At 39.6% G+C, this 25,228-nt stretch overlaps 1 protein-coding gene across 1 annotated transcript; it reads left to right on the plus strand.

Annotated features, from left to right (window-relative positions):
* The first annotated feature begins 468 nt into the window (after positions 1-468).
* Positions 469-24,652, plus strand: KCMF1 (potassium channel modulatory factor 1). The gene is made up of 6 exons (XM_031059073.1): positions 469-632; positions 10,294-10,433; positions 16,984-17,085; positions 20,898-21,072; positions 23,094-23,274; positions 24,017-24,652. The coding sequence occupies exons 1-6, from the start codon at positions 602-604 to the stop codon at positions 24,276-24,278; spliced, it is 891 nt and encodes a 296-aa protein (XP_030914933.1). The 5' UTR covers positions 469-601; the 3' UTR covers positions 24,279-24,652.
* The last annotated feature ends 576 nt before the right edge of the window (positions 24,653-25,228 follow it).

Genomic DNA, 25,228 nt, shown 5'->3' on the forward strand with positions numbered 1-25,228 from the left:
TCTGGCTATAATGTTATTCAGAATTAAAATATTAGGAAGTGTTGAATTAAAGGCTGAAAAACTAGTACATTTTTGGCAGTGGTTGATTTGATTGTTGTTTTTCTTTCCTCTCGGTCAGCCATTATACAGTTTAGCTTTTAAAAGGGCACAGTTCCTGACTGAACAGTCAAAATACCAGTTGATACTATGAGGTAAAGGTGTCTGTAGGAAGATGCAGCCAAAGAACTTTTACAACTTAACCTGTCATTCTTTCAGGTGCTTGAGTGTACTTCAAGAATTCAAGATCCTAATTTCGGGAGAATGGTGTCTTTTAAAGATGCATTTAAAAATTTGAATCTTGTATCAGCTGCACATGTCAGACATGGTTGGCTCTTAGTAGTTATTGAGAGGCAATAGCAACAAATCTTCCTCATAAAAAATAAGTGCATTTGTTGCTGTCTTAAAGCAATTTTATTTGTTTACAGGTGTCAGCTGTGATGCATGTTTAAAAGGAAATTTTCGAGGTCGCCGGTACAAGTGTTTAATTTGCTACGATTACGATTTGTGTGCAACTTGTTATGAGAGTGGTGCAACAACAACAAGGCATACAACTGACCATCCAATGCAGTGCATACTAACAAGAGTAGATTTTGGTAAGTGATCATTTTAAACTCCAGTAATTTGTTGCTGTATTGTGTCCACCAACATAATGCTGATTTTCATGTTTCTAATTATTAATCACTTCCCCTGTTAGTGCACTAAAAATAAGGGCTAAGTTCTTGAGTTCTAATAGGCAGGCATGTTTTCTTTGATAGAAGAACTGCTTTTTTTTTTTTAACTGCTGCATATGTATTTCTGATTTTGCTATTTTGGTCTGATTACAGCAGATTATCAAACTAATAAATACACTTAATAACAGTAACTACCTGTTAAAAGTGCCACAATCTACAAGCAGAAAAAAAATCCTGGTGAGATTTTGTAGGAAGGTAGTTCATTTGTAGTTTTCGTGAGACTGTAAATATAGGAAAGGTAGTGATGGGCTGTAATGAGTATGAAAGATTAGTGGTAAGGACTAGAATGTAGTCTTTTTGGAATTCCTTCGTAGATCTCCTAATCTAAGAGTTATTTCTAACTGTAAAGCCTTGTCAATATTTAAAATAAATAATAATTATTCTTGTGTCTTTGAGAAATGACCACTCACTTTAGGAATTTCAAAGGTTTATTAAACCTTAACAAAATACAACAAAGGACTGAATAAGGAAAAAGGACAGCACTGGGAGCATGGAACTAAACTGCCATGTGCTCACCCACAAAATGGCTGCTCCTGGACCCTCCCAAAGTCTGTCAGTCAAGTCGTCTTCGCTGTCTGTTGGTGGAAACTGCTTTCTTGCAGCTTGATTGGAGGTCAGGTGTTGTCATGCCCCACCCCCCTACCAACACGCTTTCCCCATTCTCATCTGCCCCATGCAAGGGGCACATGTACACGCCTTCTCTCCAGGTGTCCTGGACAACCCAGGCTGTCCGGCAGCAACAACACAGACACAAGAGGAGGGAGGGGGGACCATGGGGAGAGCAGTGGACATCTAAAAACCAAACCACAATAACATAAACATACATCATTAAAACTTCTCTTAACATACACACAATATTCATTCCCTTATTGCGAGAGCCAGTTACCATATTACCTATCTATAACAAACCCCCATTTTCCTTTTCTGTAAGTGATTTGGCTTGAGCAGTTGGTTCTAATTTTTGATTTTGATGACCTACTCATGCTTCTGTTGAGTCAAATTTGATTTTGGTTGAGTCATAATAGCATCTGTTGATGTGGGTGAGGACAGTGGGAAAAAGAAAAAAAACCTTAGGTTTTCTCTTAGCAAAATGTTTGGTGGAGTGTGTGAGCTGAATTGGTTTGAACAACAAAAGGGAGTAACAGAGGTGTGGTACAGCTTTTACTCCCCCTTTACCATGCCTACGGGGTTGCTGCCCGCAGCAGGGCTATATAACCTTCTCAGTGGCGAACATGGGGGCTAGCTTGGTCTTGCCCTCTAGTTCTTGTCATACTCCACTTGCTAATTCTCAAGTGAACTACTCCAGCACTTCTCACTGTTCCCCATGTACTTCCCCTCAACAGACACTTGTAACTTCTATCCATTAAAATAGGACAATTACATCAATGACCAATACAATTTAAATTTCTTGCTCAAGGTGTTACGTAAACAGTCCTTGAGCTGGCCTGTGGAAGCTTGACTCTACTTTTTGGACGTGTTAGGACTTTTCTCACTCAGTCTGGATGTTATGGTTTATTCTGTGGATTCTTTCACTGGCCTCTTAATTTTGTCATAGAGAGTATTCTGAAGAGGAGGAGCAGCAGAGGTTAGGCAATCTTCTTGCCAGCTTGGGCAGAACTGCAATGCCAGCTTATGAACCATTGCAGGCAGGTGTCCCCTGGTCCTCACATCTGGCAGAGATACTGCAGTTTTCCTGGTTGAGCTTACATGGAAAAAGAAAGCCATCAGCATCAAAAACTCCCAAAAGCGCAAGTAGTTTTCATCCAATAAACAGGTGGATTTATCCAGGCTCTGATTTCTTAAGGCAGCAATGCCTACCAGCTTACACACCCCTCTCCCCCCAGATTTTTGGTTCTTAGGGTCTCTAGGATGCTCTAGGCTTTGTCTGTGCTGGCAAGACCTGGATGTCTGCCACTCTAGGCTGTGGGGATGTCCTAGTGGCATAGGCTTCTCATGGGATCGTGGGAAGGGCAGTTCTCTTAGAGAAAAGAGACAAACGACTGGCTGTGCCTAGGATGCCTCATCTTCTTTCTAGGGCGGACAGTCTGTCTTTGCTATAACAGTTGTAAAAGGGAAATGTGGAGGCAGATTCTTCTTTCTCTGAGCACAGAGTGTACACAGAGAGCTAGGGACCACTCCAGCCAGCAGAGCTCAGTAGTGACACACACACAGACATCTGTTTTTCCTAGGTGGGACAGCAACCAGATGCGCAGAGTTGCGTATCTAGAGCCATGATTCTGGAGCCACGTCTCTGGGCGTGCACCCAGGGACGTATGCAGAGCTAATGCACATATAGGCACCTGCTCAGCTGCATGGAGCCCTGCTACTTGCTAGTAGCTCATGCCTGCACATGCACACGGAGCTGTGCGTGCTTAACCCACACACTCCAGCACACATGTGTACAGAGTTGTGCACATCGATGTGTGCAGTGTCATATACATATCCCACACAGGGCTGTGCTCGCACATGCAGAGCCTGTGCACACTCGGAAGCACAGACCTTCTCAAAACTGAGCAGGCACATTTAGCACATGTGCATACAGAAGTGCACGCAACACATGCGCATGTCAGCATATCTGTGTGCACAGTGCTGTGCACAGTAGCATATGCACATATCCCTTTGCACAGTACACTGTGCAAAGCAGGATATGTGCACTTACATCTGGGCACATCAGAAAACACACATGCACGCAGCTGTGCACACGTGTGCCTTAGCACTTGTATATGCCCGCAGAGCCGTGCACGCTGGCACATACAAACACAGCATGTGCAGACACACACCCTGGCACACACATGCACAGACTCACACACAGCACATACATGCATAGCACTCCCCAGAGCCCTTCTGGAAGGAGAGTAGTAGGACATCTACTGGCTGCTACCACCCCCTCTCTAAGCAGTATTTCACCCTCTGTGCCTTTGGGGTGGGAATAGATAATGCTGTCTTAAAGGAAAGGTTAAAGAGAGACTGTGCTGGATTCTTGCTTCTTGCCCCTTACTGCACAAGGGCAGGAGGGCACAAAACTTAGCACTTTTTGCTGTCTTGTCTTTCCCAAGAGCTTGACTAGCACAAAGGAGAGGATTAGAGGGATTTATTGAGGACCACAGCCAGTCCATAGCAGACGTGGCATTCTTCACCTCTTACATCATGGGATGCTGGGGTAGGAACTAGCAACAGCTCTATCTTACTGCTCTAAAAGTCAGATTTTCTCTGGAAGCATCTAGTTCTGGCCTGCCTTAATCTGCTCCTTTGCAGCATCCAATTCTTATAGGAACTGGCAGAGTATATGGGGGTCTGTGCCTTGGTTGGCTTCTATTCTAGTCTGCAGTAGAAGGGCTCTGGTTAACCTCTCCACCTCTCATGTAGGTAGCACTGGCTATAGGAGGAGATCATGTGCTCTAAAGGAAGTAGTTCTTTGTCCTAGCTCTTGCTGTCCCAGCGAGGCTGTTCAGTGGCTCAGGAGATAAAGGGAAAGAAGTAGTTTGAAAGAAATCATTTATTGCATTATCAAAAATACATGCCCCTACTTTAACTTACATGTTTCTTGTCCAGCTTTGCTTTATTCCTTTGTGTACAGTATTAGCAATTGAGGTCATTGTTTCAAATGCACAGTTGAACTTTCTTAACCTGTTAGCAACAAGTATTTTTGGATATTAGACATGGGCTAAAAGGACAGCATTGCTGTAAGTACTAGATACTAATCACGGGGATAAGAAGACTGAAACTATATGAACTTTAAATACCATAGACTTCAGTGTGCTGCAAGGAGAGCTTGTTCTAAATTATACTTTTTTCCAAAAATGCCTATAATTGGAAACTGAGAATGACTAAGAATTACGTTTTGTTTCTTGCAACTTGAGTACTTCTCTTTCAATTGTCTTTGATAAATGTACCTTTGACTTAATGCCTTTTATGTGTGTGTGTTGTAGAGACACAGTGGGGTTATTTTTTACTATTTAAGTATGCATGAAGAAGGTTCATGGTGAAGTATTGAGATAGGTAATAGGATTTGAAGGGCAACTTCTATTTTGCTTAGTGTTTATGCTGTTTATTCTCTAAATGAAAATAAGAGAAAAAGGTCTATAAATTTCATATGGCCAGATATCTAAGCATTGCTCCCACAGAACTAGTATCAGGAAAGAAAATACTGCAGCTCAGCTCTATAATAAAACTTCTGATTTGATTAACTCTGCAGAACAATTAATATCACCAAATTGTGAGCCATGGCAAAATCTGATGGCATAGAATTACTGCTGACCTTACAAGCTTATAGAATGGAGAATGAATCGGAAAAATTGACAATAACATATTCCTTAGAGTTGAGAAAGATCTGTGACATCATTCATAAAATGTTTTGATTTTAGAGTTCTAGAATACTCTAGATTTAGAATAGAATACACCTAAAGGTGTGTACATCACAGTATTGTACAGATGCGTAAAGAAACTGGTGACTTTTCAAAGGGCCTTGTGTGGCCAAGGAGATCATGTGACTTTGAGGAACATGCAAAAAAATTAGGCGCTAAGAAATGTTAAATTTAATTAGAAAACCAATAATAAATGGTAGAAGTAATCTAAAAGTACCTGATTTGGGGTTATTAGGATAGTTGTATTAGTGGATATTGAAAATCACCAAGGTTAGATATTAACGTCTGAGAAGAAAATAATCTCAAGGGTAAAATTTGCAACTAAGTGGTTTATTCCCAGCCAGCAGCCAAGCCCCACACAGCTACTGCTCATTCTCCACCAGCAGAATCAGGGAGAGAATTGGAAGGGTAAAAGCTGAAAAGTCTTGTCTTGAGACAGACAGTTTAATAGGGAAAGCAAAAATGGTGCAAGTAAAGCAAAACAAGGAATTCATTCAGTGCTGCTTCCCCCAGGTAGACAGGTAGTCAGAAATCTCTGGAGAGCAGGGTCTCATCGTGCCTCATGGTGACTTTGGAGGACAAACAGCATCACTTCAAATATGCCCTCTTCCTCCTTCTTTCACCCTTTCATATACATTATATCCTGAACACTAGTATCATTATGGTCCAGAATCTCCCTTTGGTCAGTTGGGGTGACCTGTCCTGACTGTGTCTCCTCCCAGTCTCCCATGCATCCCAACTTCCTCATTATTGTAGCAGTGCAAAAAGCAGAAAAGACCTTGGCTCTGTATAAGCCCTGGTCATCAGTAACAAAAACGTCTCTATATTATCAGCCCTGTGTTCAACACAAATCCAAAAGATAGCCCCATATGTCACACTGTGAAGAAAAATTAACTGTATCCCAGCTGAAACCACACAAGCCCAGAACTAATAAAGTCTTCAGTAGTTTCCAGGTGATGTGGGAAGAAGTGTGTTTGCAGTGATGACAGTATGAGTAGGGAATGTTCTTAAGTAAGGAAGATGTTACTAGAAACACAAACTGGAAGGCTGTTAGTGTAACTGGGTGTGTGAATTGTGGTTTACTTGGCTAGTGACAAATTTCAATGCTGTTATCTGTAGACAGTTTTTGCTTACGATATGGAGGAAAATGGACAGCTAGTGAAAAATGAGTATTTTATCAAGGAAAAGGAAGCAGAATGGGGAATCCTTCTGTTGCAAAACTGATGCAAGCACTTCAGAGGAAGTCACTGTCATTTTTCTGATTTTAAAAGTGCACATGAAGGTCAGTGAATCATTTGCCCAAAATCCATCTGCTATGATGACAAGGGCCCTGTACCATTAAATCCCACCACCACTCCAGCCAACACTGTCTAGGTGTGGGTATCAGTGGAGTTCACTTAAGTAGTCTGCCTGAAGCTGCAACCAAATTGTGGTGGACAGCTGCCAGCATGGATGATACTTTCGGCATAGAAAAAGTCACATGCTGTTTTACCTCTTTGAAAGTTGCGATCAGTTCTTAGAGTTCCTAGGTGCTGTAATAATGTTGCAGAATATACTGCAAGAAGATGGACTTTTTCAGGTATGCTGAAAGAACTTTTGTTGTCAGCTTGACTCATTTTGATTTTTTTTCCCTGAGATTCAGGCTATTTAGGAGCCAGTGTGAGAAAACAAGTGAAAAACTCTAGTATTTTCTGGCTGTGCATGTTTACTCTTGCACCATTGGGTTGCCATAATTATCTTCGAGGAGTCAGTATATAACCTATATGTATTCATTTTTAAGCAAGATGGGGTCCAGAAGAATCACAGTGCTGTTGTTCCTCAGCCCCCACAAGTGATACTGGAAAAAATGATACACTGAGTGATACGCTGCTGTAAGAGGGACAGAGCTTAAAATAAAGTATCAAGTCTAATATGTAATGAGAAGTGGCCTTTAAAGCACAAGTCCAATTAGTTTATTTCAGAAGGGTCAAACGGTAGAGTCAAGAGTAGAATTGTAATAGGCCTGTGTAAAGAAGAGGCATGTGCTTACCAGGCACTGTACTTCTCTGGCCTTTGTAGATCAATTTATCAGGACAATGGAGAAGTTCACAGCAAATTTCCTAGTTTCCTTTTTCTTAAAAAAGCATTTTAAACTGTTGGGATGCTTTAGCGTGTAAGCATGTGGCTTGCCCATTACCACATCATTTTAAAGTGGCTACACTGACAAAGAAAGTAATACAAATTGTTAGTAGGATTCTCTGCCAGAATCATATTGTGTTACTTTCATGGGAGTACAGAACCTACCATGGTTCAGAAGTGCCTTCATTTGTCAGCTAGGGTGCATGTGTGACAGAGGATCCTTTTGTGCCCAACAGACAGATCCTGCCACCTTTGTTTCCTAGGCAGAGGGAACTGATTAAATAATGGGTACCATAATAATGTGTAGTGTGGGATTGACTGGATTCACCAGAATTCAGCTTGAGACTTTTGTGGGGGTTTTTTTGGGGTTTTTTTTTCACATACTGGAGCAAGATATGCGTGCTAAATGTGTATCATGCTAAGTCTGAGCATTGTTGTTTTTTTGGAACAAGACTGAAGCAGCTTTGAGGGTAATATGGCTGCTTGATAAATGATACAAGAACATACATACTTTGTTTTGTTAAATGGTGTATTGCCACCATTTGGTTTCTTCAAACTTTGAAGAAGATTAAATAAGTACACTATACTTGTATCATATCAACAGTTTTATCTCTGTATATATATCACATTGAAATTATATTACTTATATGAAGAAAAGTGAAACTACAGTTCCATACTGCTGTGTACTCTTGTAAAGAATTATGTCTTAACAAAAAATACAAGCTGTTAGAAAATGTAATCCTGAATCAGAGGTCTCTTTGAAAGATTGTTTCTTATCTAAGAAATTCTGTGATCTTTCTGTTTTGTCACTAACCTCTTACAAATTATAAGAATGTGCTAGTTAGATTTTAATATTAAGTATACATTTAACTTTTGTAGCTATAGATGGATAGAAAAGCAAAACTGCTGATATTTTTGGTTGTATTTTCACATTTAATTCAGGTTGTTTCTTGGAGTTTTTTCCCCACCAGGGAAAAGCTATAATGTCTAAACATTGCTGTGCTTGAAAACGGGCTTCATAAACTACTGTTGGGTCCTCATCAGACAGTGTTGTGATCCTTCTGCTCCTTTGTATTCCTCCCCTAATTGATAAGGAATACAGGTCACGAATCTTAGCCTAGAGGGATGCAACTGAATCTGGTTTTACTTCTTTACTAAATACTTTTACTTGTCTTCCTAGACATCTTGAACAGAGGGCTTTAGAGGTCTAGATGAGTTTGAAGAATTATGGACTCCTGCTTTTGCCTCTGAAATGAGCCAAAATTTCAGAATCTGAAAGATTTCTTTGTGGTCAAAAGAAACAATTCTTCAATCATGGGCACATTGCATTGTCAACTGATAGATTTGTAAATGAAAAATGGTAACACAGTTGTAGGTTGCTTTATTTCTGCAGCCAGGGAAGCATGGTGTTTCTGTTTCTTCCCATATTGCCTCTAATTCTTAGTTAACTTCATTAGCAAAGGACCCCTTGGTAGTCGGGGACATGACTGTTCATAATTGTAGGATTTTTTATGTGCTTGTAGAAAGAACAGGTGGAGAAATACCCATTCAGTACCTTCAGTGCTAAAATCAGACACAAAGATTCATGCGACCACTTGATGACCAGCTTTATTTTTTTTAACGTAGATTTTCATTTAAAGGAAAATTTATCTGGTGATCTGTATTTCACATTAGAAAAGAGCTTTTGGTTGTAAGAGAGATTGAAGTTGAAAAGGAGGTGTATACTTAAAAGGAAAAATATCTAGATTTGCCAGCTCTAACTTCTACACGCTTCTTATTATTTCTTTTTCCAGACAAAGTCATATTTGTTTGGCATTCTCGTGTATGTTTGATGTATATTCCAAGAAGGATGTGGAAGGAGGTATGGGTGGGAGAACATGCCAGAGGTATAATCAGGAGACTGCAGAGAACTCAGATTTTTATTTTTTTAGTGAATAAATGGGTTTTTTTGTATTATTTGAAAACAAGGAACAACACAGGATTTGACAGTCTTGTCAGACCTTCCCCCCCTCTGTGATAGAACTGTGTGTACTGCTAAAATTCTTGGTGTCTGGATTGAGCTAACAGTGTATCCAAGGAAAAGATACCTCTATGTGCATGTTCATCTATTTACAACTCTATTCAGATGGATTGCGGCCCTGGGCCTTTTGCTCAGCTGTAAAACTGGAGTTGGTACTGTTGCCTTACTTGAAAATACATACATTCATTCTCAGTGAGTTTCATAGGTAGATGTTTTTAAGCAGTCTGATATTTAAGAGGTTTTCTTGTTTGGTTGGTTGGTTTTTTAGGATTTGTTTTTAATATTGATGTGAATGAGAAGCTTATTCATGTTTCCTGTGAAATACAAAATACCTGTAGAGGATGAGAGGGAATAATGTTCTCTTCTTGCATGGTTTAATAAAATTTCATCTGATGTTTGGGGAACTTCTGTGTTAGCAGCTTAAAAGTGCCTACTTTTCATCAGTGATGCAAAAGTGCTCATATTCACTACACCTAAAAGTCGAAGCCAGTGTTTAACAGATACTCAGATTCCTTTTCCATTATCAAACTTCTATGTTACGTATTTGAGACATTTCTGAAACTACTTACTGCAAAGCAGTGGTTCAACTATGGCATAAATACTGACATTTGGTGTCACTGAGACCTTCTAAATTTTGATCTGAATTTGAGGTTTTGTCAAGAGTTCAGCTTCTGAAATTTCATCATAAAAAATAGCATACCATAGTTGACCCTGTATGTGGGATGAGAACAGTAGTGGAAAAGTGAAAGTTTGGCAGTATCAGCAGCATCATGATGGAAGTCTTTTTTCCTAGTAAATATTAGAAAACTAAGTTATATGTGCTAATCAAAATTAAATGTAGTCTCTGGTTTTTTTTTTATCAGTAACTAAACCCCTCCTGAATATAGCCATTTCAATGAAAAAACTAATTTGATTTAGCAGGGCTTACAGTGAAGTACATGTATAAACTGAGGTTGATGTGAACAAAATTAATGGTGATACTGCTTTAAAGTAACCTCTATTTAATTTCTTCCTGTTTCAGATTTATACTATGGTGGAGAAGCTTTCTCTGTAGAGCAGCCACAGTCTTTCACTTGTCCTTATTGTGGGAAAATGGGTTATACGGAAACATCTCTTCAAGAGCATGTTACTTCTGAGCATGCAGAAACATCAACAGAAGTGGTAAGAAGCCTCAGAACTTGTTTTAATGGTGGAAGTATATTTTAAATAGTCTTATTTCTGAAATATTGTCTTTCTGTTCTTTCTTGAAGCATGTATTCATTTAAATGCTTTGTCTGAAGAGAAAATACCTACATTTGAGAATGACATCAAAATTCTATGATTTATGAGTGTCGTGATATAATGATCTTGCTTCCTTCTTTTAGAGTTTTTGTTTGTTGTTCTGATGCAAAGGCTGCCATGTTTATACTGTAAGACAAAATTTAGAAAGTTGTCACAGTTACTCTGTCTAGCTGTGTCTCTCTTTTCATAATTAGTGTATAATTGTTTTGCTGGCTTACAGCTATGCTGGTCTTTTGTAACTGTGAGAGACAGGAAGACATGGAGATAGTTTGTTATGTTTTCTAATAGCTATTTTAATGGACGTCTTATTTTATGCAGCAGAATTCTATAATTGTTTTAAACTACTCTTGTCAAAGGAGGTGGTTTTCCTCCATCCCTAACCATCAGTGGTTTAAAATGCACTTCTTAAACAAGTTTTAACAGAAATACTTTAATTGGAGATGTTAACTCTCACTGTCTTGATGGACCTTGGGAGTAGGAGAAACCGAGTTAGGAGTTTAGCAGAATGACATGGAGCATGCTGTTCTGTGGTTAACTGTTTTACCCTAGACCCCTAGATAAAAAGTGATGCTTGAAGTGGATTACTCATCACTAATGCATTGTGTGAAATTAGTTATAAATAGGTTCTCTGTTCTAATCTTCTAGTTTTCTTAATTTTCAAATAATTCTGTGGAAGAAAATGAATGACTCTTCAAACCTATTGAGGAACTTGGGTGAAGAGATGATGTGGAAGGGTGTTTGTTCATCTTTTTGGGGATTCAAAGGTGTTATGATCTTTCTTAAAAACACCAGAAGTGTTTACTTCACAATCAGTCGCACTGTGATGTATTATTTAAGTCAGTGACATGCTGCAGTTTTTAGTCTCTCTGAGTTTTTCTTAAACTTTGCAACTTTCAAGCATAGCATCAACCGTTGAAAGTTCTGCATTTGGATGACTTTATTCTTTTTGGTGGCTTGGTATTGCAGTTCTGATTTGCGCCACTTGATGTCAGTGATATGTTCCTAACACCGTGTTTACAGATCCTGGGTTTTTAAACTCGACATGCCCTTGTTTGCAGTCGTGACTTCTAGAACCCCACACATAAACCCTAAATTTGTGATTCTTGACAGCTGCTACTCTGGTAAATCCTGAAAGAGTTATATGTGTTAAAAAAAAAAGATCCCACAAAACTTTTCTGTTTATACATCAGTCTGCAACACTGCTGTATTGTTGTTTCAAACAATGATAAAGGGCTATATTTTAATTCTTTAATACGACTGTTACTGTTTGTGCTAAGTTTTGAATCTGGCATTTGTGATAAATGTTTAGTGTGCCTGCACCTAAAATTGTTTGGGTACTGTACCCTTATTGGGATATTGACAGGCTACAAGACTAGTAAAGAGGAAAATGTTATGGATTCTAAATGTTTGTGGTTATAGGCTTTCAGACAATTACTTACATTTAGATACTGAGCTTGTAGTCCTTTAAGTATCACCTTCTGAAGTTGTGTTTTATATTAGACATGTATTTTCAGGGATGTAAGGGAACTTTACAATGGGACAGAATTATTTATATTTTATCTATTTATATTATTTATATTTTAAAGGCTTTTTGCCCCCAAAAGTTTTTCAAAGAATAAGCAAAATTTTTTTTCATCTGGTAAATTTTGCCATTTTTATGTTCAGAACGATGCAGATAAGTTTACTTTTCTCTTGATTTTTCTCAGATGTAGGCATTGATAAGTACCACAGTGGTAGGTATCTGCAGACAGGAATCACAGTCTGAATGAGGTTGAAAGGGACCTCTGGAGGTCATCTTGAGCAGGACCATGTATAGCTGGTTGCTCAGGACCATGTCCACACAGGACCAGTTCTTTAGTAGTGACTCCACAGTTAAATCTCTGGGTAACTTGTGGTTGGTGATCCTCACAGTGAAAAATGTTTCAGTGGTTCCTGATGTTTTTGAGGAAGCTCCTGCATTTGAATTTATGCCCACTGTCTCTCATCCTGTCATTGCATGGCTCCATCATGCTTTTAGATTCCCTTCAGGTATTTGTGGATATTCCTAAGATCTGTCCCCCATTACCCTACCCTTCTCCAGGCTGAACAGTTCCATCTTTCTCAGCCTTTCCTCCCTTCCTCTTTGTAACCTTTTACTGAGCTTTTTTCAGTGTGTGCATGTGTGGAGCTGAAAACTGGGCACAGGTGGTGGGTTAAGGCAAAGGATCACAATCCTTGACCTGCTGGCAGCTCTCTGTTCAGTGCAGCCCAAAACACCACTGGCTTTCTTTGCCACAGGAGCACACTGCTGGCCCATGGTCCACCAGAACCCCAGGTCCTTTGCTGCAGAGCTGTGTTCTGTGTGACAGGTCTCCACTGTGTGCTGATTGCTGGGGCTATTCCTGCCCAGGTGCAAGACATTGTACTTCCCCTTCATGAGGTTTTTGTTGTCCCATTTCTTCAGTTTTTTAAGGTCACTGTATGGCAGCACAGCTCTCCAGCCTATCAGCCACTTCTCCTACTGTTGTGTAATCACCAGAATTGCCACTGATCACCATCCTCTGAGCCCATCCACTGAGACAGTTCTCACTCCACCTCACTCTCTGTTTATCCAGCCTGAGCATCAGCAACCTATCTTTGAGCATCCTGTGAGAGGCAGTGTCAGTGGTCTTACTTGAATTTCCCCTATGCTTCAGTCATCCACCCGGCCAGACACTTCAGCATTGAAGTTTGTCAGGTTGGTGAAGCGTGTCTCCCCTTTTGTGAAGCTAGTGCTGACTGCTGTTGATGATTTTCTTGTCTTTAATAGTGCCTAAAAATAGTTAACAATAGTTTCCTCACTTTCCCAGGGATCAGAGCAAGCTGACCAGCCTATAGTTCCCTAGGTCCTCCTCTTACTTGCCTGTCTTTAAGATAGGAGTGAAATTTGCTTTGCTCCAGTCCTCAGGCACCTCACCCAGTCACCATGATAGTCAGAGACTGAGAAGAGGCTCACAGTGGCATCTGCCAGCTCGATCAGCACCTCTTGGTGCATCACAGCCATCACAGCCTGTGGGTTTAAGTATTCCAGTTCACATAAGTATTCTGCAGAGTAATCCTCTTCCAGCAGGGGAATGTCTTCAGTACTCCAGACTTTACCCCTGCTCTCTGGGGCCAGGAGTTGCTAAAGACCAGTCTTGCCAGTAAAGACCATAGCAAAGGAGTTATTCGATACTTCAGCCTCTTCTGTGTCCTGTGTAACTAGGCCCCATGTCTTTTGAGCAATGGGCCCACATTTTTCCTAGTTATCTTTTTATTTCCTGTGCACTTCTAGAAGATCTTGTTACCTTGGATCTTACTTGCCTGATTCGGTTCTATTTGGGCTTTAGCTTTGCTTACGTCCTGTGATGCTCAGATAATGCTTAATGGTACGCTGTGCTGTGGCTTACCGTAGGAGGGTGACCTCTGTGTGTTTTCTTTTTGTGTTTGCATTTGTCCAGGAGTATCTTGATCATCTGCGTAGGCTTTCTGGCATTTTTGCCTAACTTCATGTTCAGTGGGATGGAGAGCTCTTGAGTTTGGGGGGGAATGATCTTTCAATATTACCAGGCTTTATTGGGCCCATTTACTCTCCTGGTTCATACACCATGGGACTCCTCTGAGCAGATATTTTAAGAGGCCAGAGTTTGCTTTGCTGAGGTCCAGGGTCATGAGCTCGTTTTTGATCTTCTCCCTGCCCTCAGGATCTCAAACTGTCAAGGTTAGTGCAGCCAAGGCTTTCTTTGACCCTCACATATCCCGACTGAGCCCCTCTTGTTGGTAGTTATGAAATCCCATATAGCACCTCTCCTTGTGTGCTCCTTTGTCACTTGGAGGAGGGAGTTTCCCTGAAAACACTCCAGGAGCTTCTTGGATTGCAGTCGTGCTGTGCTGTCCTTCCAGCAGATACTGGAGTGGTTGAAGACCTCCACAGGGATCAGGTTCTGCAAGTGTGAGGCAGCTGCTCTGTGTCTCTAGAGGGCCTGATCTGTTTGTTCCTCATGGTCAGGTGGCCTATAACATCCCCTTTGCATGTTCTCTTCTTAATTCCAACATGTAAGATCTCCATCGGGTCATCTTCCATCTAGACAGTGCTTTTAATGTACCCCATCTGCTCTCTCACTTAGAGGGCAAAATGAGACAGCAGCTGGGGTGCAGCTCTTCTTGTTCAAAGAGCCAGCCTTCTTCTCTTCTATAGAACCAGTATTTCTTCACCCATATAATGTCTAGGGACAATGGTTCAGAGTTGTAAGGCAGAGGAATCTGGAAATCAGTATGATGATTGTTTTTTTTGGTGTTGGAGGTTTCAGGTTAGTTGGACTGGTCAAGATGAAATGCAGTGCTCAGCTAGAAGCTGCTAGCATTGTAAATAAAACCAGATTTAGTAGACTTCATAAAATGCCATTTCTTCAATCTTCTTTCATAACAGAGATGCTAATTTTGTGCTATTACTTTGCACTGCAGCAGCTTTCTCACCCTTGAGAAGGCATTACTAGGCTCCTTGTAGATGAATTGTAAGCACTCTGTTGTTGATACTTCAGTGGTAAAACTGGAGAGAGCTTTTTCTTGCAGTAATGAAATAGACAATCTGAGTCAGTCTCAATGTCCCTGTTCATCCTCTAAGATCCCAGTGATTCTTGTTGAAGTTACAGAAATGTTGTCACCTAAAGTAGTTACTTTGTATGTAAATGGGGAAGTAGTGCTAATACAAGGACAGTTCTGGAAACTGGCACTGTTCTGTGAGGGGGATTGACTTAGGCCTTTAGAGTCATCATTTGGGGTTGCATGATGATTTCTTAATACAAATGCTCATGAATTCAAGAGAAAATTCTGACAACATTTGCCTTTCGTCTGCACCATTCGTTCATGCATGTTATAATTAACAGTGACTTTTAGCTGTGTCACGTTTAATCAGTGATCTAGCAGTCTTTGTTGTGTCTGTGTCAGAGCTCATGCTTAACTAAATTGTTGTTTGTGCATAACAGTGTTTAAGTAACTCTCCCTAGTCAGGAGTTCTTGAAAGTTTAGTTGCTATTTAGAATTAGGGTTGGGATACTTTGAGTCCTTGTTACTCAATATTCATTATAACCTTTCCTTAACTGATGTTTTTCTAAGGTCTGAGAATATTCACAAATCTTTGTCATGTTCACAAATCTTTATCATGTTAACAAAGAAATTTCTGGTGATTTCCTGCCTTCTGGAGTGGGTTGTTCTTCTTGTGTTGGGTTTCTGCTTCCTCAGAGTAGCTTAAATAAAAGATTGCTTTGAAAGTCTTGCATTCTTTTGATATGAGAAGATTAAGCAGCTGTAATGAAGTTTAGGGAATTCACAACTATCTATCCAATACACATCCATTTCTACACGGTAGCTTTGATATGTTGGCATAGCTGAGTATTTATTATATTATGCTATGATAAGATACGCCCTGTAGTGCACTTGCTTGGCATCTGTAGTGGTGAAAAATCTGTGGAGAGAAATTCTGAACATTGAAAATAAAAGGGGAGGAGTTGTAGCACAAAGCTTTTAAAATGTCTGGTTTTCTTTTCAGAACTGGCCACTAAAATTAAAGTGCAATTAGATGGAGCAGTTCCTGTTGAAAGCTGAGATTTTATAATAAATTTATTTCAAGACCCTGTTCTCACCTCCGTGAGAGTACAATAGATGTGTGCTCTTTTATACAGGTGTTCTTAATGGTCATGGTCTTTTGAGACCTACACTCAACAGCTTAAGTATACACACGAGAAATGAAAGAAAAATGGAAGGTGATGCTGTTTGTGGAGTCATTGAAAGAAAAGTCATAATTATGGCAATAGTAATGGTGATGTTTGCCTGCTTATTTAACTGTATTTCAGTTCAAAAAAGAAAACAAACAAAACCTGCCAACCAAAAACTCTGAAGTGGGGGAAAAAAACCCTAAAACCGAAGAGAGACCTCAGTACCTGCTCAGAAAATACTCCTGTGGAGAGGAGTATGGAGACCAGCCCTTGTCTGCCAAACCTACACTGCCTGAGTGGGATGGTCTCAGCTTGATACTTAGCAAATATGGGCAGTTTCATTCTGATTCCTCTGCTGGGATGAGTGTCAAGCAGGCAAATAGCATTCCTGTGTGATTCAACTCTACTCTCTGTGGCAGAATTGGCATGCAAAAATACTAACTTTGCAAAAAGACATTGCAAATTGATTTTGAGAATCCTAGCTCTGGTTTTCTGAAATTTATAATATTCTGAAATTCATAAAGTGAAAGATTACTAAATTAATGTCTACACTTCTGTAATTTTTCTGAGTTTATTGAATACATTGATATCCAGGTGTTTGTGAATACCAAAATGTTATTTTAAAGCATAAGAGGCAATGTCTAATGATTGACTTGATACAAGTTCTGTTTCTTGTAATATTTATAAAGTTGGGTTTTTTCCTTGCTTTGTCATTTCAGATTTGTCCGATATGTGCAGCATTGCCTGGAGGGGATCCGAATCATGTAACAGATGACTTTGCAGCTCATCTTACACTGGAACACAGAGCTCCTAGAGATTTAATATCCTTTCCAATTTGAGGCAAAGAGGCTAGACTGTTTCACCTAGTAATCACAGTGACTTGGTTTGTTTTTTATAGTCAAAGGGTCATATTCTGGATTTCCTGGAACTTAGGTTGCTAGAGATATGTACATAAAAAATAAAAATATTTGTCTCCTAGTTTAAAAAAGACAGACTGTGCACAAACTTGTTAGGTATACTTGAGAGTGTTTTTGCTCTAACAGCAGAAACACATAAAGGATTTTGACATACAGAGGTTTTTTCTACTTGCACTGTGTTTCATCCTGCCTCATGATTACTCTTGGTGCTGTTTTACATATCAAGATTCAGTGCTGTATATATTTAGGACATAAAGATGATTCTAGCATAGCTGCTTGTAGCAAAAGATTGTAAAGTTGTTTAGCTACTTTCAACACAATGTTTTAATAATTTAATTTTGTAGTGCTACTGACATTTTGTAATACAACTCAGAAAACCTTCAGATTTTCTGGGAAATAGGATGTTGTCCTTCAGTTACCTTAGCAGCCAGTTACAGACGTTTATCTGTGCTTGATTGCTGAAGAGCTGTAACTGTTGGGATTCTTTCATCCATGTTATAGGAATATTTGTCTCCTTTTAAATTTTTTTTTACTCCGTCAGATTAACTGATAAAATATCTTTTGGTTTGGGCTTTTATTTAATGACATGCAAGCTATTAGCGTCCCTACAGTAAGTAATCTCCGAACTATTCATTTGTGTCTCATTTAAACAAACAGAAAAAAGATTGCATTATGACTTTGATAGTGGCTTTTTTGTTCAGAGATTTCTAAAAAGGAACAAAGAATAATATAAGCTCAGGCAGTTGGAGGGAAAAAAAATCCAAGCCCTATCAAACAGAGTTAATTACAGTAATAGAAGGACAACAGCATTTGAGGTGATGGCTCCACTTCAGTTATGATTGTATTTGATTGCGTTTGTTAGTATTAGCATGGTTTAAGGTCAGGACAGACTAAATATACAGGTTAATTACTGTGCAATAATTGGATCAGTATCAAGGAGTTTAGGTATAGATTGGCTCTGTGAAAGGTGAATGATGAAAAAGTGCTACAAAAGCGGGTACAAAGCCAGATGAAAGCAGTTACCTGTACTTGCCTTTCTGAGGGAGAGGAGTAGAGCTCTCAGCACTGGGGAGGAGCAGGGTGCTGAACACGGTGGCTCTGGCCGTGGGAGGTTGATCCCAGGCATCCCTGTAGTCCTTAGTAGCGAGGAGACATGCCATCCTCCCTTTCCAGAGGAGGTAGGATAAGATTGATGAGGGGAGAATATTTTCCAGACCACTGGATCTTTCCTGACTTTTGGATAGCCTTGGAATGTTGCTTGATGGCTCATGTAGTTTGTGTCATTTTGAGTTCTGCTCATTGTACCAACTCTGAGATTTTCATAGCACCTGCCTAATTAGGCTTTTTCTAACAAGAATTACATAACTACATAGCAGTGTGCCAGAGTTCTAACTGTGGGCTTCCAACACCGTCTTAACTGTAAGGCAGGAAGTTTAAAATTTCCCAGCTACAGAATGAAATTAATTTCCTACTGAAATGTACAAGATACTTAATCAGAATTCAGGCCATTGCTGCATTTTCTCCCCCCTAGTACCAGAAATGCCACCAGATGATATTTACTTAGGGAATTTTCGAGCCAGAAAAGACAATCTTTTTTCAAATACAGAGTCAGGTTTTCAGTATCAGTCATCCCAAAATGGATCTGTTTTGGGAATACATTGCCCATGATTAAAAATTATGCCTGTAGAATTTTCTGCTTGTACTCTATTGTGTTGGCGTCCAGTGTTGTCAAATTTCCAAAACGTGCTAAGAAGTATCTTGAAGTGACTATTTGACATTGGACTCTACATCATATCCAGCAGCAGGGAGATCTAAGGCAGGAAAAAAGGAAGAGAAGATGCCCTTCTTCACTCAGGTTCTGGCAGCGTAGGAAATAAGAACCATGACTCTCTCATACACCATTATATTGCTGAATATGAAGTTGAAGCTGTGCAGAGCAATTCTTTGTGCCCTGTAATTGCCTTCATGTACAAAAAGGAGATAGAGAAGGCTCTTGCACTTCTTCTAGAGCAAAAATTTATTTTGCAATTTGAGGTAAGATTTTACTGTTGGATTTACTACAGTTCTGAGAGGTGGCCTGATCCACCAGCTATTAGTTAGACATGTTTGGTTAATTTTAGTGGGTTTTTTTTCCCTCTAAAATTGTCCCAAAACATTGCATATGTTTCTTACTACAAACCTTGTGCAGCTATTGCAAGGTGTGTCATTTATTCCTACAGTCTGTGGGCAACTCTTTAAAACTCAGTTTCTTTCTTTAGCAGGAAAATATCTGAAAATTCATTAAATACATCTTTTCAGCATTAATCATACAAATAGTTCTCACATGACTATTCAGTTTAAATGTTTTGTCACAAGGTAATGTTTGCAAAATCTTTTCTTACTCCAGCATAGCTGGTAAGACTCAAGTGCATGCTTAGCTCTTATTTGAAGAATGACATCTCAAAACACTTTAAAAACTGCAGTTGGGAAAGTTACCCCAGAGTCCTGTGTCTGCTTGAAAAATCCCCAGATGCTGTCCTGTTTTAACATATTTAGTTATGAAAAGCTTGCAAAATGACATGGGGTCTTTAGTCCATCCAATTTAGCAACTCCAACAGCACCCAAAATTGGCACACTCAGAGGTGCAAGATGCTCTGTATCTAGCAAAGTGTGTTCTGTGCTGGGGAGGTTTTTCTTTTACACCCTAGATGTTAAGTTTTACACTGTAATATAACTAACAGTTTTGAAAGAAGGAAACATTCTGTAAAGTCTTCTTGTAATGGCCAGAAGCTCTCTCTTGCTGTTGGAAGTCAAGTCATTCCTTTCATGACCTCCCATGATATCATGAGGTTCTGCTCCATAACTGTGATTTATGAAAAATACATTGGACTCTACCTTTACACAGAAATTGATACCATATGAGTGGTAACCTGGTAACCATACTGTTATAAAAAACATAGGAGATGGAGATGTAAGGTAAATTATAATAACACTAAAATAAAATATTAAAGTCTATGCTATTTCATTTTTCACCAGTGAGTAATACTAATGATTTTTAGGAAGAAGCCTTATCTGGACTGTCTTGGAGGAATGAGTGTTAACAAATTTATGACAAAAATAATCTTTATTTAAGTTTGTTAATTACTTCAACATTTATATGAGAACCTATTTTAAAAGTGACACAAAATGCAAGCATGTGATAGGGGGAAGTGGGGGAAAAAGACAAAATTAAAAGCATCATTATGATACTGGAATTAGTGATATATCTTTGGCTGTAAGAAGAAAGGTGAAACAAAGGGATGTGGTGAATGTGCTGAATACTCCAGAAACCTACAGTTTCCTAAAGACTGAAATTTCTTGGATAAAAGCATGAAGTACAGAAGTCAAAAGGAATTTGGTAATTATTCTGATAGGAATTGTAGTAAATGTTTTTATTGATTTTGATACTTAATGTAAGAATTGGGAAGGGAGAACTGAAGTCCCTGTCTCAGCAGTAAGCTTGGCTGAACATGGATTTGTGTGGGTTTTCATAGAAAAGTTTGATGAAAAAAAAATTACCAGATCAGTAAGTCTGACCTGTAGCAGAGCTACAGTGTACCTTAGCTTTGCTTCTGAAGTTGAAACATTACTTTATGAATCAAGAACAGTATACCTGAGTATTTGATCCATCAAATGTCCTGTAGTGGTTGTTTAACACTCAGTGCCAAACAGTTCTGTTTTCTTAACTTTGTGTCCACGATGAATCCAGTGGCGTTCGGCATGTACGTAGGATGTTCCACCCAGGCCGGGGTTTGGGAGGCCCCCGTGCTCGTAGATCAAACATGCACTTTACTACCAGTTCCCCTGGTGGGCTTTCATCTTCTCAGAGTTCGTATTCTCCAAGCAATAGAGAAGCCATGGATCCTATAGCTGGTAAGAGCTGTAACCACAAGTTTTACTCCACAGTCCTCCTTCCGCAGGGGAAGGAGAATGCAATATGGCAGTAGTTGCCCTGCTCTGTGTTGCTGTGAAGCTGCACGTACAGACACAGCATCCCACAGAGCAGGTAAATAACTTGTTTGTTCTATTTTTACCTCTGATGTGAAAATAACTTTTTTTTACAATGAAGAAAAAATAGAGGGTGAAGACAACTCTGAAAACAAATACAGTTTCATCTGTGGGGAAATGTAAACACTTTAATGTCATGATCTTTGACCATACCAATATGTCAGGGAAACCTCAGAATGTCTGCCACAAATCCACCTTTACTTCAGATGCAAAGGAGACACAGTGCTCAAACTGGAGCTTGCTACTATTAGGCTGTGACTTCTTCAGGGGAGGTAGCCAGCCACCTGGCTTCATGAGGCATTGCCTCTGGAAGGATAGCTGTGGATCCACTGCCTCCCTTAATCATAGTCCCCTCTGCCTTCCTTCCGCTGGCTCTGGTTCTCTGCTGGCCTGGTGTGCCCTGATGTAACTCATTACATTCGCTGTGAAGAAGTAGCCCATCATGAGAAAAAAAAAGTTAAGTGAGGTCACAGGTGAGTTTGTTCAAAGAGGGAGGATGTTCTTGAAGCTTCCAGTGCAAGACATTCTCTTTCTTTCACCAGGGCAGCTGCTTCAGTTCATTTAAAATGTGAGGTGACTGCTGAAGTTTGTTTTCAGCCTTGCTGGACCTTCCCACTTAGCAGCATTAAATGTGGGATAAAATGTCATTCTTCTGCATCTATTCTTTTTTGGTGGAAGACATGTTTCTGCATTTAGAGCACACTGAGCTGTGTGTCCATCTTGTTCCTGGACTGTTTTGAGTTCACACCTCTTTCCAAAATACTTCTTCCCTACATTCCAAGCTTTAGGTTACAGTGAGAATAAATATATCTTAATCTTGCCTGCGAGTTTTAACATGTCTGCCTTTTTCTGGAGTAATAAATAGGGAAGACCACAGTGATTTTTCTGTTTAAATTTATAGCAACAGTTACTTAAACATTTTTCCCTCCCTGTGGCATTCTCTAGCAATAAAAAATTACTTTATTTTGGTGCTGCTGTCAGTGTTGTTGAAGATTACTCCACCTCTCTAGTTTGTATTTTGCTTTGTTCCTTAAAAAACAGCTTGTTTTAGTATGATTACATTTTGTTAATGCAATGGAAGAAAAATTGTCACAACCTATATAGTAAGTTTGTCATGTAGACCAGAGGGACAGGAGCAGGATGTTTCCTCTACCATTACATCAACTGCAGCAGGTATCTGAGATGAGAAGTACCTTCTGCACAGGGCATAGAAGAGATCCTGCAGTAATGCACTGTGCAGTAACTGGCTGCTAATATTTATTTAAAAAAAAACTTTGTGGATAAAATTTGCAAGGAGCATTCCATCCTTCTGAATTGGAAAACTTAATAACAGAGAGGGTTTTTAATTCCTAGGTCTTCTGCATGCTTCTGCCAGAAATAAGAATTCATACAGAATGCTTTTGCGGTCAAGCAGTGATTGAATATATTTTCTTAACTAAATTTCCTTTATTGAATTTTCTGCAGCACAGCTTCCCTCTGAGATAATTGGGAAGATGAAGCTTGTGTTTTGAGGGTACCCTTTTTAAAAGGGAAAAAAAAAGTCACCATCCAAAGCCAAAATAAAAGTTTCTTAGTCAGTGGCTGTTTTGGCTTGAAGTTTCAAAGGGTGGCTGCAGAGAGCTTTTGCCAGGTTCTACCTGGCAAAAGATTGGCTCTACTGTCGTTGTCAAGACTTTAAACCTCGTCTTGTCATTTGGACTATATATGCATAAATTAGTCTTAATCTTTCATGGCCATTAATCTTCACAGTCTTCTCTGAGTGTTGTTGGGTTTTGATGTTAGTTGAGAAGAATGGAATTTATGCGCTGGAATTCGGGGTGTATTTATTCTGCTGTGTAATGCTCATTTAAGATCTTAAGTCATAGAAGCTTTCTCTTCTCTGGCAGAGCTTTTATCTCAGCTATCAGGTGTGAGGAGGCAGCAACTGGAGACTGCACGCAATGCAACCAGACGCACCAACACGATCAATGTCAGCACCACTATGACACAATCTACAACAACAACCAACACATCTAACACAGAAAACAGTCAGCAGACTATCCAGAATTCCCAGTTCCTTCTGACAAGGTAATTTGTTCTGTGTATTTACTTGTATTTACCTTTTATAATTTCTGTTTACCTTAGTACTAGTAGAGATACAGAGATCTCCCCTGCCACACTGTCTGCAAGCATACTTCTGTTTGTCTGGGATTGTGGAAGAGTGTGGTAATTTTAACAGTTCCTGTGCATGAATTTGAATCAAGTGGATTTTTATGTAAGTTCGAGATGATGCCATGCAACATGTTTCAATCAGAAGTTCAGTTGAGAACCTTAATTAAAGCACCTGCAAGTGTCACAGACTGTGACTTTCAGAGTTGGAGCGAGCAGTTTCCTTGCCTTCATCAGGGCATGCAGTGTACCTTAGGAGACGTGGAATTACGTTCAGTAAACCATGCATAGTAGGCTTTACACAGTGCAGTGATGTGTTTTGTAGCCAATGTGAACTTACAAGTTGATGTGGAGGCATATAATTGCATGCCCAGGAAATGGCACCAGCCCTCCCTAAAAGACTCCTTGAATAGCAGGAAACCTCACAAACAGTTTTTGATGTTCCTCTAACTTTGGGCTCCACTGCGAATGCTGTCGCAGCAGCAGAGAAGGGTGGGTTCTTAAAGGCATGCCTGTTGTACTGAAGTGCTGGACGTGTTGATGGGCAGGTAGGACTGTCCTGAAGGAGCAGTTTCTGAGCACATCTCAGCCTGTCCCTGGTGTCACCAGTGAAAGGGGCTTTCAGCAACTCTCTGTCTTCTCTTCCCTTGCTGCTGCCCAGGTTGAATGATCCGAAGATGTCAGAAGCAGAGCGTCAGTCAATGGAGAGTGAACGGGCAGACTGCAGCCTGTTTGTTCAGGAGCTTCTACTGTCCACCTTGATGCAGGAAGAAAGTTCCTCCTCAGATGAGGATGAGCGGGGGGAGATTGCAGATTTTGGTGCTATGGGCTGTGTAGATATTATGCCTCTAGATGTTGCTTTAGAAAACCTAAATTTAAAAGAGAGTAATAAAGGAAATGAGCCTCCTCCACCTCCTCTTTGATGACATCCCACTTTGCAGACAATGTCCTCTGTGCTGTATTTGCCAATGAAAGTGGACAACAACTATCTTGGGTTTGTTTTGGTGATTGTAATTTCAGGTCTGTCACTCTTGTTACATTGTGTACATTCAAAAGAAAGAGAGAAAAGATATATATGATAATCATTTCCACTTAACTAATTTTTACTTCTAGCAGGTAAATGTAGGTTGCAGTGCAGAGCCAAGGGCTCTGTGTCCTGTACCTTGACATGCAAAAGGCTCTCCTAATACTCCACATTCAAACTGAAGAGGAAAAAAAAAAGAAAAATCTCTAATGAAGCTGCTGTGTGTATTTATGAATATTAATGAATAAAAACTGCTTGGATGGTTTACCTTAACTACTGCATGACCTTTTTTGCAGCGTGCATGAGTTTTAGTGACCTTGTCATTTAAAAATTTAAATACAAGGAGTAAACTATAAAACACAAAGCTTTCCCATTATTCAAAGGTTATGTGATGAAAAAGGTTAGCTCTGAGTAGCAGTTTGTGGTCACAAACTAGCTTTTAAATAATATGTGACAGAATGACATCTTCATGTGCTGTTCTGCACAGGATGGAAACTCTGCAGTGGGATACATTGTTGTGACCGGGGTGTGGCGTTTTGCTGAATGTGACCCTTATGTTGCCCTCTCAGCTGTCACCTCAATGTGGAGTTAAACTTCATTTTATGCATCTGTAGGAGACACAACAGTAAGGCCACTACTGGAAGCTACTGCAAGGGGCTTTTGTGTGCCCTAAAATCAAATGATGTTCACTTTCGTTTAAAGTTTTTCTTTGTTGTGGTTGTTAAAATTTTTTAATTGTTAAATATGTTTTATTCAGGTGTAGACAATTCATATATTCACTGTGTTTCTTAAGAAAAAAAAGTTAGCCTGGATCCTATTGTCTTAGTTTAAAAGCCTTTCACAGCCTCA

The sequence above is a fragment of the Geospiza fortis genome, unplaced genomic scaffold (assembly GCF_000277835.1).
Source record: "Geospiza fortis unplaced genomic scaffold, GeoFor_1.0 scaffold167, whole genome shotgun sequence".
NCBI lineage: Eukaryota > Metazoa > Chordata > Aves > Passeriformes > Thraupidae > Geospiza > Geospiza fortis.